Raw genomic sequence first — 26,237 nt, 5'->3', positions numbered from 1 at the left:
TTTGTCACACCAACTGTTTCACTTCATAGATGCTTTTCTGATCTAGTTATTTTTTTCTTAAAGTCTAAAATTTTACAGTCCTACTATTTATTCTAATATGATCTATCCTGAGGTCCCAAAGAAGGATTTACTTACTTGGACTAACATGAACAAAGAAAAAAGTCAAAAAATGCTTTCAGTGTCGAGTGCTTTCAACTAGGACATTTTGTATATTTATTATATGTTATTAAGTATATATAAAGTATTGAATTATTACAGTCAGCAGTGAGAGGACATGTATTCCCTTGGCATCTGTACCGCTAGTATCTCCAGTAGCCAGAGCTAGAGATTTTTATGAATGGGAGTCACTGGTAGGATCAAGAACAAGGGTGAGGGTGGTGGTGGCATTTGGAAAAAAAAGTCAAAGAGAACATATGGTATTTAATTCTGTTTTAATTAAATGCTTATTTTGTATTTTTTTTTTATAATTTAACATGTACTTTACAACGGACTAAACAAATGGCATGCTGCGCAAAGTATTACCTTGAGTGGGTAGTAGGTACATTTATTGTTAGTATAACTCCAAAAATGGTGCTCCTGTGTGGTACCTCACAAAAAAAATTTTTTTTCAAAGCAGTTTTATTTATTTAACTTCACTTCTGAATATATTTGGCAAGCTAATGTAACAATAATCAGTATCTATCTGTATATTATGAAAATGATTTTAAAAAAGATAGTCAACTCAGGACAACCTCTCCAAATATTTCATACACCACATAGTCACGTGACATTTTCCAAACACCTTTCAGACACAAATTAGCAAGCACAATGCAAGAAGAAAGGAAAAACTACTACACACTCGAGTCAAGTCTCAACAAATCATGTCTGAGATACTTCAGTTTATTTAGAAAAAAATAATTTTCTTTAGTAATCACCAGTTCACTCCAGCTAAGTTCAGTGAATAGGAAAAAAACCACTTTGGTTTCCAAACAGACTGCAATGTGGAAAGTGTGTGAGTCATTCTCAGATACAGAATTACAAAATTTTGCAAAATCAAGAAACAAATTCAGGGCTGGCAGTCAACCATAATAACCAGCTGGATGGACGTAAGCCATCTTGACACAGATTTGGAGGATAACTTTGGTCTGCTTCCTTACCGGCCTCTCTCCACACTGACAACTAGGCCTATTAAAAGGAAAATAATGGGTTGAACCTTCAGTGAAGCACCAAATCCGAGTGATCTAATTGGTTGACCCGCACGATGGAAACACATAATTACATGAAATCACATTTAGAGACAGCATAATATTTCAGGTTCTTCCCATCTTAGGAACACACTGGAACATGTCAGCTTTGCTGGTTGTTTTTCATTTTTACCCCCTCATGTTACTATTTTATGTTTTTGAAAATGGCTTTTTAAAATCGATTTTGAGGTGGTTCGGGCATCTGACAAGGATGCCCCCTGGGCGCCTCCTGGGTGAGGTGTTCCGGGCATGTCCCACCGGGAGGAGGCCCCGGGGCAGACCCAGGACGCGCTGGAGAGATTATATCTCTCGGCTGGCCTGGGAACGCCTTGGTGTTCCCCCGGATGAGCTGGAGGAGGTGGCTGGGGAGAGGGAGGTCTGGGCTTCTCTGCTTAGGCTGCTGCCCCCGCGACCCGACTTCGGATAAAGCGGATGAGGATGGATGGATGGATGGAAAATCGATTTTGATTTAATATTATGAATATTGAAAGAAACAGAAAATATAAAAGGGATAACAGAATTGTTGAATTGTAAATATGAAAGCACTAATAAAAAAGCCCCAATTGAAGTCTAAGAGAATGCAACAGTTGACATCATAGTGGAAATATGAAAACTGGAGTAATGTCTTCATAAACTGCACTGTGAAGAGTGAAGAAGATAGATTAGATGAGAATTGAATATGTTTATAAATGGAGTACTGAAACACATCTATTGGAGATTATCTATCAGAATTTCAGGAGTGGGACCACGCCTCCAAACACGCTCCTTACGGTTGTCATCTGATCCCCCAGTTCTGTAAGCTGTTCATTCTTGTTTACGTGCCTCACCCTCCCTCCTTGTTCTCAATTCTTTAACTTCTTCACACTTATTCAGTGCATGGGGATCTGCCAGGCCCGGGAGTCATCGCCAAACCACTTCGAGGCCTTCCCCAAACCGCAGCTCAATTTATGTCCTTACATTCACCTTTACCCACTAAACGCTGTCAAACCTAAAATGAGGAGGTCAGCCAGACTAGTAAATACGCCCTTTGGAGGACATATGTATGACAACAGAACATTAATCATGTTCTTGATAACTGGAGGTTGTGGGTGCATGCTGTGTGGCAGGTGGTGGGCCAGAACCATCTCCCAGGCATCCACCAGATGGACATTCAATCCTTTGAATATAGCCTTGAGTGCCTTTACCCGCTGAAAAGTGTACCATTCGCTGTGGACAAATGCACCAAGAATTGTTGTATAAGGTTTGGGGTTTCCAGTCCGAATGACAACCACTGTGCCTGGAGCCCTGGACAGTAGCCGTACCACTGCACTGCGGATGGACATCAGTCGACGGATGTAGAACCCAATAGGGAAAGTGTCAAAGTGTGCCCAGATGCCAAAAACTACTACAGTGTTACTGCCTCCAACCACATTGTCCAGCTCATTGGCAATATAATGCAGCTCCATGGATGAGACTCTGACAGTACGTATAGGAGGACCGTGGGCGCGGAACATCACAAAGATGTTATTTGCATAGTCCAGGGCCATTAAAGGTCCGATTGATTTGTGGCTATGAAGGTTAAACTCCTTTAGATCTAAAAGAATTCCAAAGAGAATAAGTTAAACTACATAAATAAAATAGTGTAAATAAAATATTGTTGTTTGCCAGGTTTGCAGAGCAGCTACCTGGCAGTGCTGCATTAAGGTACTCAAACCACTGCCTCATTGTGGAGTCTCCATACATATAGACCTGCTTTCCTTTCAGACACTGAGTGATGGCTGAGGAAGTGTTGAACTGATGAACGGTGGTGCCACCTAGTGCTCGCCACACACCCTGGTAGTAATAGCCAGAGGGTTCAGACTCCACACTGCTGCTGTTCACCTCTGACTGACCTGGTAAGCAGTAAAACAGACAATTACGTGTGTTTTTTACTTAATATGAAAAAGAAACAAACAAAGTCTATTCTTAACCTGTCTGTAGCAATAAAACTTAAAATCTGGCAAATGTACTGCTTTTTTTTTTCTTTCTCATTTTGATTTCATAAAACATCTGGTCACTGTCATTTTCTGATCTTACACAATGGAATTGTATTAAATATGTTTAGGACTCTTTTTTGATTCTCCAACCGATCAATACAAATGCACTACCCTTGAGATTAACGCATGAGTGCATGTACAGCCAGCACCCAATAAATTACCACAGTACTGCAGTAGTTTAAAAGCTACAACTAAAATCATACACCAGATACTGTACCTCCCTCTGTATAACCGCACACTTCTTCGAGTTGGCTGTGAGCCCTGCCTGCCTCAGAGACTAAAGGACCTGCAGCACATGCTGCACCCAGGTGTCACTGTGGATGATGACATCATCCAAGTAGGCAGCATATGCAGTGTGCAGACACAGCACCTGGTCGATGAGGTGCTGGAATGTAGCTAGGGCTCCAAACAAGCTGAATCGAAGTGGGACAAATTGGTACAAACTATACAGGGTGGAGAAGGATGTTTTTTCCTTAGACTCAGGAAACAAGGGAATCTCCTAGAAGCCCTTGGTCAAATGCATTGTCCTTAAAGATCAAGCAGTGCCTAACTGGTCCAGGAGCTCATTGACCCATGGCATGGGTTAAGGAACAAACTGTGACACTTCATTCACCTTGGGGCAGTCAACACACTGGCCTGTCAGCGTGAGGATGGTAGACTGAACTGAATCAATGTCCAGTAATTTGTACTGCTCTTTACTATGCAAGACATGAATGAGATGCTGAATCCGGAGACGACTTAAAACGGTGCCTCCACCAAACTCTTTCCAGAAATGGTGCACAGTCGCACTGCTTAGAGATATTACATTTTTTAATCGCCAGAACTAATACAAAGTGATATTCTCATGACCTCTGGTGAAATGGCCAGATCATGCCAATGTGCTCACATGGGACCTCCATTAATGGTAATGGATGCAAAGGTGCTTTTGTAATACCAGGTTGGTTAACCAGCTAACACTTCGGGCAGAATGCCCACCACCGGTGCACATCCACTCTGATGCCTTGCCAAAAAATCTGGCCATTTTTGACTTTTATCATATCCCATATGCCTTCCCATAGGGTTATATGGGCTGCCTGGAAAATCATTTCCCGGCAGGTTTTTGGCACTAACAAGTGGGTGTGTTGGTATTCTGTGTGAGTGTCTCGACTCACTCAATACAGTCTATCTCTAATCAGTAGAGAATGTGTAAATGTCAGTTCTGTGTCAGGGTGCACCATGTGAACATCAATTTTTATTACTTAATCAAAGGCTAAGCGTAGGGTGTCAACACGAGACTGCTCACATGGAATTAATTGATTTGAGATTCAGCTTCAGATGCAGAAAAAAACAGGATTACTCCCTGAAATCTGCAAATGTGCTCTTCAGTAAAGGGCCTCCAAACAACAAAAGTCCTCCAGAAGGCACAGCACCAGCTGCTCAATTAACGGGTGAGATGAACAAATTTTAGCATCAATATACTAAAAAGAAGCAGAGCAAATACGTACGAAAGTTTCAACCTGTCTCAGCAATGCAATCCCCCCAGCATCCAACATCAACATGGAAGAGAGAAAGCAATCGCATTGCTTGGTAATGACAACAACTTATCATCCTTCTGGCAAAAAAGGGTAAGTGAGCAGTTTTGCTAAACCAGAGAGACTATAGTGATAAAACTTTGTCACTGCTCAGTGACCAAAATACTTGTGAGCCCCTGAAGAGAGACCCAAGAAGTGGTTACAGGAAGGGGGTGATAGATGACATTTAGAACAAGACAATGCTGTTGGCCCGACCTCATACAACAGGCTATAAACAGGGAATCTACACCAGGGGCCTGTTCTTCGTACCTCGCTTACTACATCCAAGATCAAATGACACATCCAAGATCAAATCATCGCGCTAACTTTGAGCTCGCTAATCCGGTTCTCCGAACACACCTGTTGTTGACGATTAGTATAGCTGGATGAAGTAATCTGAGATCACTGGGTGGCTTAAAAGGGGCTACGCATCGATAGTAGAAACATTGATCGGCAACCCTGTGATTGGTCGGCGAAGATGTCGAAGGAGCGCGCTCAGTATCTCACGGCAGCAGACCAAGAACTCTTGATTGAGGGATATCAGGAGTTTCAGAGTTTAATTAAAACGCAGGGGAACACTGCAAAGGCTGCAAAAGCAAGGAGAGAGGGCTGGCAGAAAGTTGCTGACAAATTAAACTCGTAAGTGATCCATGATATTACATTATATCATGTGATATTATTTTATTCCACATTATATTATATTACATCATATCCTCTTTCACATTAGAGCCACAACAGGACCCACTAGAACATGGGGACAAGTAAAAGTGAAATATAAGAATATTCTACAGAATGGTAATATTTATCACTTATATTGCTTTTAGTCTATGACAAGAGACCCTGAAATAATCTGTTTGTTTGTTTATAACAGCAACCAAGAAAAGGGCAGAGCAAATAAAGACAGGTGGTGGTCCTGCACCCCTCGTCACACCCCTTTTGTACTGTGACATTTATTGACATTGTGGGTTTTTTGTGTGTAGTTTGACATAACACTCCATCACTTTTACCTGTTCCCATGCAAGGGTGACTGAAGCATGCACAGTAAGTCGGGAGTAAGTATATACAGTACAGTAAGTGTATATACATATATAGATATATATAGAGAGAGAGAGAGAGAGAGAGAAAATAATACCCTCACGGGAGAATCGATATCTCTCTATGAGCACACCGTCGCGCCGAGCTAAAGGATCCCGTCTATCCCGCAATATCCGCTGAATTCTGAAAACTCTCCTTATCAATCTTGCACCTTCCTTGCTCGCACAAACGGACAGGACATGGCTGCGACAGACTTCCCAAATCCACCTTCGCTTTTTAGCCGTGGTCTGTCATCTTGATTGCACGTAGTAATTTACTATTACTACTCTAAAATATGAATTACATCTGACATGATCTACTACATGTAATAGAATGATTAATAGTACATTTCCCTTTTTTTCGGAAATGACCTGTATGTATCTGTATGAAATCAATAAAAGAATCAAATACATTATCTTTAGTTACATTGATAATATTTATTTATGGTAAAACAGTGGCGAAATATCGCTCTTGCTTTCATATAACTGCAGCGGACATACCTGAGAGGTCGCGATCTAATCCTGTTTACATAAAGTAAACCTGCTCCCGAGCAGGTTTACGCCACGGATCTGTTGCTATGACAGCAAGTCCCAGATGAGCTTCGGAGAACCGAACGATCCAAGATCACGCGAAATCGTCAACATTCAAATCCGGCTAACTTACTTAGCGAGGTACGAAGAACAGGCCCCAAGTCTGTATGGTTTACCAAAGATACATAAACGGATCTGTATGATCACCTCGGTCACCTATAACATCTTCAGGTTTCTGGCTTCGATCCTCAACCCGTTCGTAGGCAGCTCTGAACACCACATCCAGAACACTTTGGATTTTCTTAGGAAGGTGAGCGATGACATTATGGAGGCAGATAAAACCATGGTCTCGTAGAGTTTTACATCTCGCTTCATTTGTGTTCCAGTCCCTGAAGCAGTGGAGGTATTTCGTAAGAGATTACAGGATGACCCCACCTTAGTGAGAGGACCACTCTCAGCACTGACCAAGTGTGTTTGCTTTTAGAACTGTGTCTGAATTCCACCTATTTCACATACGACGGTCAATACTACAAGGAGAATTATGGGTGCACGATGGCTTCCCCAGTTTCACCCATTGCAGTCAATTTGTCAATGGTGAGTGAGAAAGAGAGCTCTGCTGTCCTACACTGGAACACCATCAAATCATTGGTTCAGGTATCCATCTGTTCTCTCCTGCAGTTAGGTCGAAAGGCAGGGTATACCCTCGACATGTCGCCAGTCTGTCACAGGGCTAACACATTGAAGACGAACAACCATTTACACACAGATTCACGCATACATTCACTATTATGGGCTATTTAGAATGACCAATTAACTGAACCCTACATACTGCATGTCTTTGGACTGTGGGAGGAAGCCGCAGTACCTGGAAAGAACCAATGCAAACACAGGGAGAACATGCAAAGTCCAGACAGAAAGGCCACAGCCATGTGTTGGAATCGAACTCAGGACCTTTTTACCTTCTTGCTAATCCACCCACCACCATGCTGCCTCGTTCAGGTATGTAGGTGAGAATCAACTCTCAGGACTTACCACGATTCACTGATCACATTTACTCGATGGACCAATACATCATGTTCACCAGGGAAAAAGGTGTCAGGTTAGCCTTCTTGGACTGTGAGGCTTCCACGAGTGATGAGGGACATTTAAAAGTTGATGTGTACCATAAACTAACCCACACAGATAAGTATTTAAAGTTTGACCATTGGAGCACAAACTGTGTGTCATCGCACTACGACACAGAGCGAACACCATCCCCACAGAGAGGGCAGGGAAAATACAGAGATGAAGATTAAGATATAGATGTCAGTGGTAAGATTTGTATTTTTACCTTTCTGTTTTGGAAAAACAGTGACATTGGCAGGTCCTGAAGCTGGAATGGAGACTTTCATGTTTACGCTGCTGAGGAAAGTACACACAATAAAATCTTTTCACAAAAATTGGAAAGTATTAAAATGATTTTTAAGCTAGAGACATATTAAATACAGTCAATCAAATTCAAATTTTTATCATTGTCATATTTAGGTAACAATGGCACATCACTACTGACAATGAAAATTTTAGGGTCAGTAGGCAGCAAAAATAGCTCGAGTTATAAACTACCAATCATTAAGCTTCAGACAACATAGAGAAAATATGGAACATTTTTCCAGGTAGCAAGCTATATAGTTCCCTCTCTAGCAAATATTAAAAAGTGAGGGAATTTATTTCATGTGTTTTGAAAGCATTTGCAAAGTAGCACTTATTTTCCCTTGCATTAATTTTTGATTTTAGTAACTCTAGAAATTTAACACTACAGGTAATGCTCACCTCTGAAAAAGCTTCTCCATGGTTGTCAGGCTTGTTTTATATCCTCCATTGTAGTTGCTGATCCTGGTGTCACAACTCATATTTGCTGGCTTATAGCAGAACCATGGCTCACCTGTACGTAAATCTGTGTAGTTGCACACAGGCTGGGTTGGACGTAGACATACGTTGCAGGTGGTTGTTCTAGTGAGCAAGCTCGAGCGGAACTGACTCTTGAAGTAGATCCTGTCGGGTTCTTCTATGTTCACCCTGCGCAGCTCTGTGACTGCCTCACTGGGATGAACCAGTGTCACCTGGTAGAACAAATAATCAAAGTTTCAAAATTTAGGAAGTGCATATAATATGGATCTGACACATGGTACTGTTAAATATTATTAAGCAAGACAGAACTTCATTGTGCTACAGCAAATGTGAAGTTGTTGATATAAATAGTCCCTGCAGGCCAGGATAGGTCTGAACCTTTGATCTGGCACCAGGAAGCGCCTCGTCTCCTGAAGTGTCACCTCTTATTCCTGTGACCATTAGCTTTCTGTACTCTGAGGCTTCCCACATCCTGGGGAGACCACACGTCCATGAATCCACGCACAACCTGAGCCACTTGCACACACCTGTGGGTCCTGTGCACCTTGACCCTGAAGGTGAGCCTGAGCCTGTTTCCCATTCCAGATGAGTTCAAGCCTCCCATATCTTTTGAGCCTGAGAGTCTCCACCTCCACTGCTCGTCATCTGCAAAGTTTCCAATGCCACATAATTTCCTTAGGGATTAAGTAAGTATCTTGAATGTGAAGGGATTCTGTCTTACCTCCTCCATCATTGAGTTGTTGTATTGTAATATACAACTCAATACATACACTTATTTTATTCTCTAGCTATCAACATAAAGAATGGCCCTTGACCACTAAGATACACACATTTTATTATATTTTAGTTTTAGTTTTTTTATTTCTATTTTATTATTGCTAGTCTTATTGTTTTTTGTTATTATTTTTTTCTTTTTATTTCATTATTATTTCAGTTGATGCAACAATAAACTTCACAAATATGGGATAAATTAAGCATTCCTATCTTAAATCTGCTAGAAACTACAAAGACATAGCAACAACCCTAGTACAACAACTCTACAATAAAAATTAAAAGTTTTATCATCACCTCAACCTCTGCACTTCCTTCCCAGAGTAAAGAGAATAAAGCAGAGTAGGAACCATTGAGATGATCCACCACTTGTCCTGCAACACCAGCACCAAGGGTGGGGTTGTGCAGCCGGGCAAGTAAGACGTCTCCCCCATACTTCTTTGGACGGCCCATCAAGTCATGTATTTTGATCAGGGCCTCCAGTTTATCCCCTATTTGCCACTGTCCCTCTCTCTTCCTGGGGAGAATGGTGAAGGTGCTGTGGGCTGGATCACTGCTGCTGTTCATAAAAAGAGGTGATGGTAAAGATGGGGTTTCAGGCCAAGCAATGGACTCTAGCAGAAGTTGTTCTTCAAGAGTCTCCTCAGAGGACAGTGGTTTTAACTTGCAGAAGTTGTGATGTATGTCAACAGGTTGAGTTACAATGGCATCTCTTGGGTAGGGGATGATGTAGGTGGTGTTTATTTTCTTCTGAAATTGGAAAAGGGAGATAGCATGGCAGTTATATAAATGCTTCAAACAAAAGAAGTCTGTGTTTAGTTTAAAACACAACATAATGAATGATTCGTCTCTACATGCCATTTCCTGCTTTCACTATCTTACTTGCAATGTATAATGCATGTCAGCTGAATTTTCCAGAGGAACCACCCGAGGGATTAATAAAGTTTTATCTAATCTCCCATTTTTAAGTAAGATTATTGAAAAAGCATTTTCTCAACAGCTCAATTACTTCTTAAAACAGAATAACTGCTATGATGCCTTCCAGTCAGGTTTTAGACAGAACCACAGCACTGAAAGATGTCTGTGAAGGTTCTCAGTCATCCAGTTTCATCGTAGTTGAAGGAGCTTGGAAAGAAAAGCGTCTGGACTTCTTTAAGTTGCTTGAAGACGTTTCACCTCTCATCCGAGAAGCTTCTTCAGTTCTAAGGTCAAATGGCCGAGTCCCAGATTTAAACCCAGTGGGAGTATCCCCAAAGAGGGACAAAGGACCCCTGGTGATCCTCTAATCACATGAGCCAAGGTGTGAAAGTGGGTGTGGGACCTAATCAGTCAGGGTTTCGGGTGAGCTCATTGTGAAACCTGGCCCCACCCTATCATGTGAATTCCTGAGGTCAGATGGCCCAGGATGTGAGTGGGCGTTAAGGCGTCTGGGGAGGGAACTCAAAACTGGATTATAGATGGCAGACAGTTGGTGTCGTAAACCACCGCCTCTGTTCAAATGCCAATGTTCACATTTTGGACAGAGAGGACAGATGGTTTGAAAGAGGAGTGAAAGAGGCCATCTATGTCCACTGTGAGCGACCATCTTTGAACAGAGGCGGTGGTTTACGACACCAACTGTCTGCCATCTATAATCCAGTTTTGAGTTCCTCCCAGACGCCTTAACGCCCACTCACATCCTGGGCCATCTGACCTCAGGAATTCACATGACAAGATGGGGCCAGGTTTCACAATGAGCTCACCCGAAACCCTGGCTGATTGGGACCCACACCCGCTTTCACACCTTGGCTCATGTGATTAGAGGATCACCAGGGGTCCTTTGTCCCTCTTTGGGGATACTCCCACTGGGTTTAAATCTGGGACTCGCCATTTGACCTTAGAACTGAAGAAGCTCGGATGAGAGGTGAAACGTCTTCAAGCAACTTAAAGAAGTCCAGACGCTTTTCTTTCCAAGCTCCTTCGACCACAGCACTGAAACCGCTCTGACCAAAGTGTTTAATGACATATGTCTGAACACAGACAGTGGAACAATGTCAGTCTTAGTTTTACTGGATCTCAGTGCAGCATTTGATACAGTTGACCACAACATATTACTCAAACGACTGGAGAACTGGGCAGGTCTTTCAGGAACTGTACTAAACTGGTTCAAAACATACTTAGAAAACAGGAAATACTTTGTATCAATAGGTAACTTCACATCTGAGCAGACAAGTATCACATGTGGAGTTCCCCAAGGTTCCATCTTGGGACCCCTTCTGTTTAACATTTACATGCTCCCACTGGCACAGATTATAAAGAACAACAAAATAAACTATCATAGCTACGCAGATGACACACAAATATATATCACAATGTCACCAGGAGACCGAGGCCCTGTACAGGCTCTTGGTAAATGCATTGAGGAAATTAATGACTGGTTGTGCCACAATTTTCTCCAGCTAAACAAACATAAAACTGAGGTAATAGTCTTTGGTGCCAAAGAAAAACGTTTACAGGTCACCAGAGAACTTCAATCTATACACCTAAAAACCACAAACCAGGCGAGAAATTTGGGTGTAGTGATGGATGTAGACCTAAACTTAGAAAAACACATTAAGACAATAACAAAATCAGCTTACTATCACCTCAATAATATTTCAAGGATAAAATATCTGATGTCTCAACTGGACCTGGAAAAACTAGTCCATGCATTCATCTTTAGTAGGCTTGATTACTGTAACAGCATCTTTACAGGTCTACCTAAAAAATCAGTCAGACAACTACAGCTCATTCAGAACTCTGCTGCTAGAGTCCTCACTAAGACCAAAAAAGTGGACCACATCAGTCCAGCTCTGAGGTCTTTACACTGGCTGCCTGTCCGTCAGAGGATAGACTTTAAAGTTCTGATGCTGGTCTATAAAGCTCTGAATGGTTTAGGACCAAAATACATCAGTGACCTCCTGACCCAGTATGAACCTTCCAGATCCCTCAGGTCATCTGGATCCGGTCTGTTATCAGTCCTCAGAGTCAGAACCAGATACGGAGAAGCTGCATTCAGCTTTTATGCTCCTTATATCTGGAACAAACTCCCAGAAAGCCTCAGATCAGCTGAAACGCTCAGTTTATTTAAATCCAGGTTGAAGACTCACCTATTCTCAGCTGCATTTGAATAAAGCACCAAATCCACACTTAAGTTTAAATTTCAAAACCTACTTTTTAACTACTGATTTTATCTACTGTTCTGATTTTATCTACTGTTTTGATATTTGATTTTATATACTGTTTTGTTTGTTTGTTTGTTTGTTTGCTTGTTTTAATCAAATTTAAATCATGCTTTTTATTTGTTTTTGTTTTTAATGTCTCTGTAAAGCACTTTGAATCACCTTGTTGTTGAATTGTGCTATATAAATAAACTTGCCTTGCCTTGCCTTGCCTAATCTAATCTTGCTCTTTATTCAATAGTCATTGAATCATTAAATTACTACTTGCAATATATTGCAATGGAAATTTCTTTTACGCTTATATATTGATCACATGTTCTGACAATAGTATATATATAGGTATTAGTTGTGTATTAAGGATAGCATAATTGTCACGGTTCCGGGTCAGTTTCGACCCAGCATTTTGAGTTCCTTATGTTTTGGTTTATTTTTGCATTTTGGAGTGTTTTGGGGTTTCACTGGTGTTTTGATTATTTATGATAAATTATATTACTGTGGTTCTGGTTTAGGGTTTTGTTCGCAGGTTTTGTGTTCTCATGTTTTGTGTGGGTTTAGTTCTGTGTCTAGTCTGCGTCCTTGTGTAGTGATCTCTTGTTTCCTGTTTTATTGTGAAGGTCTGCGTCTCATGTGAGTGTATTCAGTTTACCTCCCTTGTCTCTTCTCGTTAATTACTTCCAGCTGTGTCCCCCAGCTGTGTGTAATCTCCCTGTGTTTCTCTGAGTGTATTTAAGTCGTGTCTTCTGTCATTGTAGTTGCTGGTCCGTCTGTGTATCTACCATTCGTGTTTTTGCCCTGCTGTCCATCATCATTTACCTCTGCCCATCCTCCTTCATGTTCGTGTTCTGGTTCATGTTTAGTGGTTTAGTTGTTCTCAGTTTAGATAGTCTGCCGTCCCGTTTGCCGTTTTTCTATTTGTGTTTTGTGTTCAATAAACCACCTTCACACCTTTACAAGTGCCTGTGATTGGATCCTCCTTTATCATCTCCACATGGCTCACTTCACTCGCCGTGACAATATGTTTTTTCTACTTTATTCCACACAGATGTTTTTCTGTGTGTATATGCATATGCCCATATACGCATATAGATATACATACATGCATGCATGTACGTGTGATGTGTGTGAGCTCTCGTCGATGTGGCCAGCTTACAACACACCAGGATGTGTAAATGGGGGCCGGATAGTTAGTGAGTCTGTAGGCGTCCTTCCAGGTGGTCTGGGTGAAAACTATTTTTGTATGTTAAAGAAACGTGGTATGATAGGTCAAAAAAGTACATTTAAAAAGGGGGGAGGGGGAGGGGGAAAAAGAGAGTGGTTTTCTTGAAAATGGTTTCCTCAGCGTGAACCGATTTAAAAAGGTGGAAGAGCAGTTGGGGGCGGAAGAAAAAGAAATATTTGTAACCAACGTGACATCATGAGATTTAAGAGAAACAAAACAATAAACAAAATGACTAGCCATAAAGATCATGGGGCCCTCTGTTTCATGAAATATTTTCACCATTATTACTGTTTTACTTCATCATAAAAGTACCATGTATTTAGTTGCATCACTTTGACATTTCAGAAAATACAGATGTCTGGAAAAAATTATTATTTGTCAAAATTATCCCAGAAGACTACTAGTATCATACATTTGGATAATTTTGAAAATAAAATACCAGACCATGTCATTTTGAATTCGTTGTAAGACAGCATATTCAGTATATAAACATCATTTCTTGTTAATAGTCATAGTTGTTTTACCTGACAATATTATTTATTTATTATTATTCATCTAAACATATTCAACCTAAAACCGTTTTCTAGAATGTGTCACGGCACTGGGTCTGGTGACCCTGTGTTTGTGTTTTTGATTTAAATTGTATTCTTTGAATAATTGTTTTCTGTTTGTGTTGTATTTATAGTTTCTGGTTTGCTGTTCTGTTTCTGTGTCTCCCCTGTGATCCTGGTGTTGTCTCTCTGGTGAAGGTTTTGTTCTGTAGTCTTTTTATATCATTATTTTTCTCTCTGTGTTGTATGCTTGTCTTTGTTCTCTGTTGCTACACCTTCTCTGTGTTCCAGTTATTTTTGTCTCTGTACTTCATGTTTCCTCTGTTCCCAAATCTTCCATGTTTCCACATCTCAGTGTCTAGTCTGCATCTTTATGAATGTCATGCTTCCTGTTTTATTTTGATAGTCACTGTCCCATGTGCAGTGTATCTAGTTTTGCTTTTCCCCTGTCTCACTATAGCTGTGTCCCAATCCAGCGACCGCACGCTTCGTAGTACGTAGTTGGGCTTCATTTCTGTACTGAGCAGTCGTTTTAAGATTAGTTAGTAAATAACAATTAGCTTATGTTGTTCATGAGACTAAAGTCATCTCACTTTGGTAATGTAAATATAATATGGCCAATATTAAAGTTATTATTAGATTATTATGATATATTACAGCAGTGAATATGAACTCTGTGTCAAATACTGAGCTTCAAAAAGATTCAAGTTGCAGTTATTTATATTTCCTATCACCTTAAATCTTCACTCACAGACAAGTATCTTTGACAGTGTATATATAGATGTATTATGCATAAGAGACAAATATTGTTCGTTTAATATGTTGGCATTAATACATTTGGCTCAATGCTTACATATATGTGTAAAAAGGAAATGTACGAGCTGTGATAACTGTGTCTGATAAATGAAGAGTAGACTGATATATTAAATATCCCTTTATTGGGTGAGAAAATCAGACCATGTCATAACTGCTTTAAGTCATACAGAATAGATATCAGAGCCTTAAACAGGCTGACTTCTGCTAAATGGGTCAAACTGGGCTGAAAGTATACAAACACAGAAGATCCTCATAGAATATCATGTAACACCATAATAATGGATTGGATTTATATAGCGCTTTTCGAGACCCTCAAAGCGCTTTACAATTCCATTATTCATTCACTCTCGTTCAAACACACTTTAAAGTCCGTTTGGCTCGACACCACCGAACAGAGGCAGCAATATAACATAGCTAGCATTAACAGTGCAGTGAATCCTGCTTGTGCCGTGATATTCAGGACTGCAAACCGAGCAGCATCACCGACTTTCAGCTTGTTGTGTTTGTGGATATATGACTGACTTTAATTATCCATAAAATCATCACATTCTCTGTAAGATTAAGATCAACTAGTAAACGGCGTATATTTTAAAGTAAAGGCTTTAAAACCAAGTTAACGCTGAAAGTACAAACATCGCTAATGCCACATAACTTTGCCGATATGTGGCCAACAGTAATGTTTTAATGTTCTTCATTATTAAACATTACCACATAAATAAGTGACTTAATATTCAGTACTTACTTTTAAAAATTGATCGTAAATTCAACTGGAAGCCAGTATTAGGAGGCCAGAACTGGAGTAATATGCTCAAATTTTCTTTTAACAGTTAAAAATGGTGCAGCAGCATTCTACACCAGTTGCTGGCCTGACATAGCACCCTGGCCAACCCCTATTAAAAGGGAGTTGCCTGAGGTTATAAAGCATGGATGACAGTTTCCAAGTCACGCCTGAAAAGAAAAGGTTTAACCTTCAACAGACGTCTGAGGTGATAGAATGAAGATTTCACCACCCCATTAACATGACCATCGAAACTACGGGTAAGTGCAGAATCGATTTTTACCGCAAGATTAGTAACCGAGTTCTTCAGGTAAGGAGTGAGAGCAGCAAAGTCAACTTCTGGGGTACCAGAGGAACAACTGGGACTGAATAAAATTGCTTCCTTTTTATGTTCATTAAAATTTTAAAAATTTATAGCCATCCATGATCTAATATCGCTAAGACAATCAAGCAAGAGTCCAATCAAGGAGCTATCAGAGTGACTAAAAGGTAGATAAAGCTGGCAATCATGAGCATATAGACGAAATGAAATTTTGAGTTTTCGGAAGATCGCACCTAGTGGTAGGAGATACAATGAAAACAGTAATGGCCCAAGAATAGATCCCTGTGGTACACCACATGGCAGAGGGGCCACAGAGGATGAAGCCAAACCTAATATAACACAAAAGCTCCTGTTAGAGAGATATGATTTTATTATTTTAAGCTGGAAATTCCTCAATGCTCTAGTCAGGAGATCAGCAGGTCATGATCCACTGTGTCATATCCAGCAAAACAAGCAATACATTTTTACCACAGTACGTTGCTAACAAAATGTCATTTATAACTCTTATAAGAGCTGTCTTCATGCTGCAAAATGGCCTAAAGCCAGTCTGAAGAGCTTCTGGGATTTGAAAATCATTTAGATAGTCAATCAGCTGAGTGTGAGCAATCTTTTGCAGGATCTTACTCAGAAAAGGAAGCTTAGAGATTTGGTTTCTTAAGTAAAAGGTAGATACTGCGTTCTTAAACTCCTTTGGTACTTGACCAGACAAGAGGCTGGTATTGATTAAGAGCTTCCAGGGAGAAGTGCAGCCCGTCATTTTTCACATCATCTAGTCTTTATGGGCAATGTTGCTGACTCTAGTTGAGTAAAATCAGTTAGCCAAGGACTGGTCTTGGGTTTACACTGTAAAGTCCAGATGAACGAGTAATCCATCTGAGGTGGACTACTCAGACGAAGGGACAAAAGTTGGTCAAACAGTGTAGAAAAATGCTCGGCAGTATCTGAGCCGAAGGCACGACAGTGTGGGACAGGTGCAACCTGTTTAATCACAGGACTAAGAGGAACAATGTCAAATAAAATGGGCATATGGTCAGAGAATACCTCGACATGTAAGTTACAGACACATAACTCATATGATAGCACAGTCCAATGTGTGACCTTGTTCTTGAGTGGCACCTTTAACAGATTAAACAAGATTAAAAGAGTTCACTAAGTCCATTAAGTCCTTAGCCAGGGGCTTCCCTGGGCAACAGCCTTGAATCCAGGATCTGGTCATAGCGTGATGCACAGTAAGCAAGAAAGCCAGAAAACTCTCATAAAAAAATTATTTTTCTTATTATATCTAGGAGGATAGTGAACTATTGCACAATTCACAGCAGTGATGGCGAGTGGCCCAGTTCACACAAACAAAGTTCAAAGCTGGTGTAGCGTGTCAGTGAGGATAGCTGCTTAAAATCGAAGTGTGCTTTAAAAACAACAGCCAACACCCCGCCGTGACTTGGAGTGCTAAAATAATCACAGCCAGCTTGCAGTAGTTCAGAAAAGGCGCTTAACTCACCAGGTGAAGTCCAAATTTCAGTCAGACACAGGAAATCCAATGCATGGGAAGAAAAAAAAAATCCTTCAAAGTGAAGGTCTTACTTGGCACCGATCTTGCATTTATTAAACCCAACCTGAGGGGTACTGGGTCGGAGACTTCTCAGGCAGTGACAACCCAATCCACCAGTCAAAGGTTTGATCAATCCACCCCCCGCCAAGGCAGATGCTGAAGAGGGAAGGATCCAAGAGGGCTCCTCTCGATAGAGCTGACAACAGAAACCAAGCAGGAGTCCACAGGGACCAGAGCATGCGATGGCAGCAGGATTCGTGGAAAAGATTGACGAATCATGGGGAAGGTAAGAAATCCAGATTCTCAGCTTAGCGCGGCAACCTCCACGGGTATCCTGTCTCTTGCGTTGCTTCCGTGTAGATGTTGGCTGCAGTATGGGATGCTAGCACAACGTATTGCTCCCAGATAGGGAGGTAGAGAACCCTGGCTATCTTCACCAAGCCAAACTAAAACTTTGGTGGATGAACCTATTTTCAATAATGTCTGGCCATCATAGGACAGCATGGGATTGACATGTTGCACAACAATGGTTAAAAATGATATAAAGCTGAAAGTGATTACACATGCTGTGAGATAATGCTGAGAGTTTGGACAAAAATACACTGTGTACGATGTAACAGTACTTTATATACTAGTACTGTTATGATTCAGTATTATTTCTGCACACTTGGGCTCGCTTGACTATAAAAGTTGAGTGTCCACTTTAAGCTTAAATTCTCTGTAAAACTACAACATAAACATATTTTTTGAAAAACAACAGTAGTATAGTATTAGTATAGCATTAAAAGCTGCTTCAGGCCAGCCAGAAGTCAGTCAGAAGTGCAAGCTTGATGCTGGATCCGGGCCAGACCTGTTTTCTATGAGCCTGGGCCACATAAACCAAACCACAATCAGGCCAGAGGTGGCATGCCATCACATAAACAGTGCAATCTACGCCAGGCCTGGCGCATATATGTGGGTGACATACCACTTACCATGCCAGAAGTCAGCCAGCAGTGCTGGCTTGACACCAGACCTGTCTGCTATGTGGGTAGTATCTATCCAAAGCAACACTGGGTGATAAACAACTTCATATACAATACTGAATATAATGAAGATTTTAACATTAGCTTAGATTAATCATCACAATATTTATATTACTTACTCTATGAATTTTTTATTTAGTACAAATTTGCTCTACCCTGGTGGGCTATAAAGGCGGTGCAGGTGGAACATGAAGTTATTTTAATTTAAAAAAATAATTATATTTTAAAATACATGGCTGAATATAACATTTTACACACAAAACTCACAGTGTTTACAAGTGGTGAATGTGTCCCCCTCTGGATGCACAGCATACGTACATACAGTAGTCAAACTCATCCCACTGCAGCCACTGCTGTTGTTATACTGCACACTGGCAACTACATGAAACTCAAAAATCTCTTTCTAAAAGTATCAATGACAGGTGAACGGCTGTGGAATTACAACTCTTTGAAATCAGATGATTCTTTTTTATAGACCCTGAATTTTACATTGACCTTTAAAAGACTCCAACTTATCCAAGCTTGGAAACGTCACTGGGTCTCCTCCCAGTCTAACCCAGTCTAACCACCCCACCCTCTGAAGTGTAGACACACTGGTGGCCCCCCAGCTGGTTCGCTGGTCTTAAACACTACAAAGCCATCCAATTTTTAGAATAGAATAGAATAGAATATTCTTTATTGTCATTGCCACAAGTACAATGAAATTGAGAGATGTCTCTGATCAATGCAACATTCACAAAAATAAATACTTAAAAACTATGTTATAAAAAAAAACAAAAAAAAAAACTATGTTGTAAATACTGTAGAAAAAATAAAATAAAATACAATCTTCTCATACAGTAAATGCACCCAAAGGAATCCAGGCCTAATGCCACATACAGTCACTTGACATACGTCCTAGGTGATATATCAGTCAACAATCAAACACTCAGTCAAAACATTCCAACAGCAGGGCATAACTGACAGCAGGGGCAGTGACGTTATCTACTTTTAGTAGCATTGAGACAGGATATTGCAATTGGGTAGAAATTGTGTTTGAGTCTGTTAGTCCTTGTGTATATTGTTCTATACCGTTTACCTGAAGGCAACAGTTCGAACATGGAGTGTCCAGGGTGTGAAATATCTTTTATAATGTTATGGGCTCTTTTGAGGCAGCGAGAACTGTGTAGGTCTTCCAGTTTGGGGAGAGGGCAGCCGATTGTCCTTTGGGCAGCGTTGATTACTCCCTGTAGTGCTTTCTTCTGAGCCACTGTGCAGCTAGCGTACCAGATGCCTATGCAGTACGTTAGTATGCTTTCGATGGAGGCTCTATAAAAGGACACCAGCAGTCTCTGTGTGATGTTGTTCTTTCTGAGTACTCTCAAAAAGTACAGTCTCTGTTGTGTCTTTTTCAGTAGCTCAGAGGTGTTCACACTCCAGGATAAGTTTAATGGTTCTATTGATATTTAATACTGGTTAGTCAGCAACATTGTCCATAAAGTTTTCTTGACTACATCACTAAATAATGAAGAGCCAGTTTTTCAGAGAATTAAATTTAGTCTTTGGTCATAACCTTATTTCAGTGGAGGCCTTCATTTGATATTTCTTGTGCTTTGGGAATAGATGTAATGAATGTATGGAAAATCTACTACAAATCCATCTATTCATTTATTATATTCCAGTTGTTGAAGTGAATCACACAGATTAACAATCTGATGAACACGTTGGGGGTTCAGTATCTTGCAAAAGGATACTTGCAGACTGGAGCAGGCAGGGCTCGAACAACCAAACTTGGTATCAAAAAGTTGTACTCAAGTAAGAGTAGCATTACTTTGAAGGAGGATGTCTCAGCTATAGAAAATGGTTGGTTGGCCTCACATACAAACGTAAGCAGAAGCTTGTCAAACGTTGCTTGTGGCAGCTCCACCTAGAGCCAGTAAAAGAATCTGTAAGTTTTGCAAAATAACTTTCGTTTTCTGTCCATTAATTCTGAATGCATCCTCATTTTGTTGGAGTGAACCCTCTGTTGGGAGAAAAAATAGACCATGAAATGACATGTGACTAAGCAATTTCTATACACTTTAAAAAACAAAAAACAATGTTCCCATATTCTTAACCCGCCTGTCATCCTGTCATGTTCAACTATTTGGGGTGGGTGATGAACACGACCGGAGGGTTAAACTAGCACAAAAAAAAAAAACATTTTTCACCACCAAATTCAGTTAAGTGGGCTGTTCAGTGTAGTGATGGTAAATTTGATTCTTTTTACTGAATCGAGTTTTAATGAGTCACTCACCAAAGTGAATCGGGTTTTTTGAGTCATTTGAGTCACTGAGTCAGTTGACCAGAGAGTGCAAAAAATGTACATTTTCACTCAAACTTAATTTGTTTCTCTTTAATGTAAATCCTACTGCTAAGATGAGTGATTCTTAAAGAAAACAACTATTTTATATAGCAAAAAAGAGCAAAAGAATTTCTAAAGGAACATTTCTTTTGTTTATTTTTATTTTATTAGTATTTTCCTTACATGTGTCAAATATATATTTTCTCATCTAAATGTCCACTGAGCTGTGAGCCAGGGGCGGTAGTGCCTTAACATTGGTTGCCAACCAAGAAGAAGAAGAAGTAGCTGCGAGCCAGGAGGGAGGGGTGAGTGAGTGAGTGATTCGTTCGCTCTATGATTCAGCACAGGAGGGAGGGGTGAGCGAGTCATGAGTGATTCGCTCGCTCTATGATTCAGCACAGGAGGAAGGGGGTTAGCGAGTCATGAGTGATTCGCTAGCTCTATGATTCAGCACAGGAGGAAGGGGGTTAGCGAGTCATGAGTGATTCGCTAGCTCTATGATTCAGCACAGGAGGGAGGGGGTTAGCGAGTCATGAGTGATTCGCTAGCTCTACGATTCAGCGCAGGAAAGGAGGGGGTGAGTAGCTCAAATGTGCTGTTAGCATGTTAGCAGAGCGATGCTACCGTGAACCGAGGAGCTATTGTCTTGATGTGAGCTTCTACTCAGGGTTTTTTCTTCCAGTTCAGAGCAGAAATGTTTTTGTTAAGATACTGGATGTTGTGTTTTTCTTCACAATTTGAATTATAAGCTAGATATATTTCTACTAATGAAATTAGTTTGCTAACAGCAACAGGGATGAGTCAGTGAGTCAGTTGCGCTTGTGAATCATGATTCACGAGTCAGTAAAGTGATTCTCGAGTACTGAACGATTCGTTCATGATTCGCGCATCACTAGTTCAGTGAGTGGATACCAATTCATTTCTTATGGCAGTCACTTTTGTCCAGAAACACCACAGATGTAGCAATGTTGATTAAAACACTCAAAATTCAATGAAAAAGGTGATCATCACTTCAAGTGCATGTTCAAGTGCATAGTGTGGAGGATATCATTAGGCATCAGGTGTAAACCACAATATTTATTAGTGCTTTAAGTTGTGTTGACCCGAAGACGACAGGAAGGGAAGAGAAACAAAGTCGTGCCTACATCACATGTGTCTCTGCTAAAAAAAAAAAAATCCAGATAAAGTTCAAAACAAGAACGTATGCAATGCTTAGCAGTGCTAGTCAATAGATTCTCCTTCAAAAAAAAAGTTTAGCTTTTCTTAAACTTCTACACCTTATAACTGTACTTCTCTGAAGCAAGAGTCAGGACAAAAAGTCACTTGTGGAGAAAAGAAAATTATTAAAACGGCTTAATTACTAATGTAGTTTCTAGTAGAAAGGGGGTGATTTTGGATATGCACATATTTTTTTTTTTAAATCATCTAATTTCTAATATGGGCAAGGCCTAAGACTGTAATTCTATAACCCACGGGTGTCAAGCTCCAGTCCTCGAGGGCCAGTGTTCTGAAACTATTAAACATGTCCTCACCGTGACATGCCAAATAAAATTATTGGGTCATTAGCAAGACTCCATAGTACTTGACTGCATGCTGAAGTGGCAATTCAGCCATTTAAATCGTGTGTTGGATTATGGACACATCAAAAAGTTGCAGTACACCGACTCTCAAGGAATCAAGCTCGACACAGCCGCTGTAAAACTGACATCCTCTTAACCACAGCTAAAAAAGAAATTTAGAGCAAACTTACCGCAAAATGTTTCCTCAGGTTAGATGTTGAGTTTTTGTCAGTTTGCTTTGGCTCACACAGAAGACATCGCATTATATAGCTGTCCTTTTGTACTCCCTTAAAGCGAAACATGCTTTGCATATGCGGCCAAGGGTATTTGTCCTCTTCAGTTTTTGCGGAGACGGTTGCTTCTGCCATTTTTTTAATGTGTTTCTTCTGTCCGTCTTTGTAGTTTGAAAGGCTTAGGTTGCTTGGCCTGCCATATCTGGTCATGTGACTGCATGGCTACGTCTGATTGGTGAAAGAGTTACCGGTAGCTCCAGTGGTGGCATGATCCATTATTAGTAGTATTATCCAATATGTGAAATCAATTATTTTTTAAAAAGTAACAAGTCAAATAAGATAAGACTTTTAATGCTAATCTCAATGTTTTCTCCCGCACTACAACCCACAGTAACTAATCCATGCCCTTCTTTTGTGGACTATAACCCCATTTATGTTGTTTGTTTAAACTACTACTGCATGACTGCCAATAAAAGTTCATTTGGTTTGGCCTCTTAAACACACACAACCTTTCCAAACCTGAAGTCTTATCCATATTTCTGAGGTCGTTTCACTGAAAACAGTCAGCTCTTACTGGACCTGAGAGTAGAAATCAGTAAAGATGGCAAACCTTTGGCTCTCCTGTCCATCACCAGTAGCTCCCTATGGCCTGTCTACCACTTAACCTTTTAATTTGATGAAAGCTTTGTCTAGACGTCACCAAGAACAGGATGGAAACTGGATCAATTTAACAGTGTGCGAACAGATTTGTTTGCTTAATGCTTAGTCTGAAACTGGATAGTAGTCAAAATTCATACAACAAATGGTTTATTCATTTTTAAATTCTCTGTTATTTATTTTATTTTATTTTATTACAGTTTTAAAGCTACAGTAGCCTACTTATAATTTGAATTTCATTAATCCCAGGTAAGACTTCATATGTTTAGAGCTGCTAGGTGTAAAGTTCATTAAACTGTGTGTTTGGTAGTAATGAATATAATTATAAAATTAAAGAAGATATTCAGTTTAGTTATGTAATTTTAGTCACATTTCACATTAAATCGCTTTATTTATTTACATCTATTGTTAATACTAGCCTGTGACCTCTGTTATAAGGCTTAAACATGTTCTGCAGCTTTTTAAAGCAACACACGCAGCTGCATTGGTGGAAGTATGTTGCTTCAGGTGGGCAGAAGGTCAAAACAACAACTCGCTAATCAGGCTACCTGATCACTCCATGATTTTAATCAAATTTGAGCACTTTTTGGGTCTAGAACATCAGGATACTGTTGGCAATAAAGGTAAATAAATCATATATGATATGATTAATAGTACTTGGGAGGCTTGAGGTGCCTGTTTGATTCATGCGGTAAGAGTCCAGGTTTATCAAACTCAGTCACGTTGATTGATTACATTTGCCACAGTGACGCCTCTAATTCCCCTAAAGCCCAACCTCAAATGTTATTTTTATAAATATGCATTCAGATCTAAGTGATTTTACAAAACTGTTCAACAGTTTTGGCCAAATTCTTTTAACAAAAGTGACATTATAATAGCCCGTTTTTTTTTCTTTCTTAAAAATACGGCTTGTATATTGTACATTTTATATATATATATATCTTTTTCCCCTATGTTAATACTGTCCATATGTACATAGCACTGCAGAACTGCAGTGCTATAGCACAATTGCTATACTTTAATCGATTCTGTAAATTTGCTAAATCTCAGTTACAGTTATTACACAACACAGTACTGAATACTGGCCTTATTAGCCATGTTGTGCAACTCTGATCAACAGATCAACAAAACTGATAAAAGAGAGGCCAACTCACCATTTCAAACTGAATGAAGAGATGAAATAACAAGGAAACGGCAGATATCATCCTGGCAAATGTAACGATAACGATGAAACGGTAAAAATCCTCTCGGTTTGGTCCCTCAGAAATGTTTAAACTGGCAATTTTTTAAGGCATAAATCTCTCGAAATAAGCTGCAGCTACAGAGAGTTATTCTCTCTGTTAGGGAGCAACGTGCGGTCTCTTCTGCCCACTGATGTCGTCCCCAATCAATCATCAGCTTGTCTGTTTGGACACATAGGTACACAAGATGATTGATCCAGCTGATGATGAAGAGTAGGGGGGAGGAGTTGTTGAAGGTCATCTGGAGAGAACCCAGATTTTAGCAATTAAAAACAAATATGTGTTTGGAGGGTGTTATAACTAAGTTACCAACTTACATGACGAGAAGTAAGAATTTAAGGAAGATGTTGCTTTTTTAATGTGGACAGATTAGGCTGTAACTTAACCTCGAGATGAACCAAACAACGATGTGCAGTAATGCCTATAAGGTTAAACAAGGAAAAATTCAAGGAATAGCAGAGATTTATTCAGAGATTTGTGGTGTGTGTTTGGCAGACCGTTTACTGTCTTTTTACCATGACTGTGCCAAATTATTACAACAGTAGAATTAAACGTATGTTTTTCTTGGCTTACTGTGTCATAGCTTAAGATAGATTAACACAACTCTGAATTTGGGTTGTTGTGAGAGGAGCTGTTAATGAAGCTGGTTTTTAAAGGATGTGTAGCAGAAGTATAATGAAGCAAAACTAAACTTTTTAATTTTGAGATTTAAAAAAAAAAAAATTACCATTCTATTATGGTAAATGGCCTGTATTTGTATAGCGCTTTTACTTAGTCCCTATGGACCCCAAAGCGCTTTACACTACATTCAGTCATCCACACATTCACACACTGCTGATGGCAAGCTACATTGTAGCCACAGCTGCCCTGGGGCGCACTGACAGAGGCGAGGCTGCCGGACACTGGCGCCACCGGGCCCTCTGACCACCACCAGTAGGCAACGGGTGAAGTGTCTTGCCCAAAGACACAACAACCGAAACTGTCAAAGCCGGGGCTCGAACCGGCAACCTTCTGATTACAAGACGAACTGCCAACTCTTGAGCCACGATCCCCCGTAATGTATGTAACTTGTTCATGTCCACATTCTTTGTCCATGCATTTGGATAACAGCTTTAAAAAGAAAGCACATGAGGATTGCCTATGCAGTAAGACTTTTTAGGATCATTTTGTTGAAGCTTGAGCTTTTATGTTTCTATCTTTTGTGCTAAGTTTACATATAATCAAATATGCCATATAACTAGTGCACTTGCCCCACACATTTTATTGTAGAAACACTGTTAAAATTCTGAAATTATTGGCTTGGTGGTGAGATACATGCTGCCATACAGTTTGCATAAGTTGTATTACTTTTAAATTACTGATGTGAATAATAATAAATACATACATCCTCTGCATGTGGTCATAAACAACCAGAGGAGTCTGCTCAGAGACAGGTTGCTTCTCCCAAAGTCTAGGACAAACTGACTTAAGAGTCAGAGAGGGGTCTCCCTATCTGTCTAATGTGGCTAATGTCTAATGGTGCCTGGGTGTGCCAGTCTACATCTAACACTTAACTGTGTGTAATAAAGTATAAAGCACATATGTGATGCTATCCGTTATACATAATATACCTATGTATACTGTTGTCTAAACATGTGATCAATACAATAAGATGAACGAAATTTTCATTACTAGGTTACAGGGGGATTCAGCAGGCGGGGAACCCTAAAATCAG

The 26,237-nt window shown here is 40.1% G+C and overlaps 1 protein-coding gene across 4 annotated transcripts; it reads right to left on the bottom strand.

Annotated features, from left to right (window-relative positions):
* Positions 1-2,142: 2,142 nt before the first annotated feature.
* LOC116335924 (NXPE family member 3-like) lies at positions 2,143-24,657 on the bottom strand. Of its 4 annotated transcripts, none has more exons than XM_039605449.1 (6): positions 24,437-24,657; positions 9,348-9,806; positions 8,202-8,491; positions 7,723-7,793; positions 2,888-3,094; positions 2,143-2,796 (listed from the first exon to the last, which is right to left on the bottom strand). In XM_039605449.1, the coding sequence occupies exons 1-6, from the start codon at positions 24,485-24,487 to the stop codon at positions 2,189-2,191; spliced, it is 1,686 nt and encodes a 561-aa protein (XP_039461383.1). In that variant the 5' UTR covers positions 24,488-24,657; the 3' UTR covers positions 2,143-2,188. The 4 variants fall into 4 exon arrangements, with proteins under 4 accessions (XP_039461383.1, XP_039461387.1, XP_039461389.1 ...); XM_039605453.1 differs by having other exon boundaries at positions 7,723-7,790; XM_039605455.1 differs by having other exon boundaries at positions 9,348-9,800.
* Between the last annotated feature and the right edge of the window lie 1,580 nt (positions 24,658-26,237).

This window comes from Oreochromis aureus, linkage group 3 (genome assembly GCF_013358895.1).
Source record: "Oreochromis aureus strain Israel breed Guangdong linkage group 3, ZZ_aureus, whole genome shotgun sequence".
Classification (NCBI taxonomy): Eukaryota; Metazoa; Chordata; class Actinopteri; order Cichliformes; family Cichlidae; genus Oreochromis; species Oreochromis aureus.
Note: the sequence above shows the minus strand (reverse complement) of the source record. Positions and strands in the feature narration are given on the sequence as shown.

What these genes read in the sequence shown, in the direction of transcription:
- LOC116335924 (XM_039605449.1), bottom strand. Translation starts at nt 24,487, where the DNA reads ATGATATCTGCCGTTTCCTTGTTATTTCATCTCTTCATTCAGTTTGAA. An exon ending in AAGGAAGTGCAGAGGTTGAG is followed by an intron (nt 8,492 to 9,347) that starts GTGATGATAAAA and finishes TTGTTCTACCAG; the next exon opens with GTGACACTGGTTCATCCCAG. An exon ending in TGTTTTTCCAAAACAGAAAG is followed by an intron (nt 3,095 to 7,722) that starts GTAAAAATACAA and finishes ACTGCTTACCAG; the next exon opens with GTCAGTCAGAGGTGAACAGC.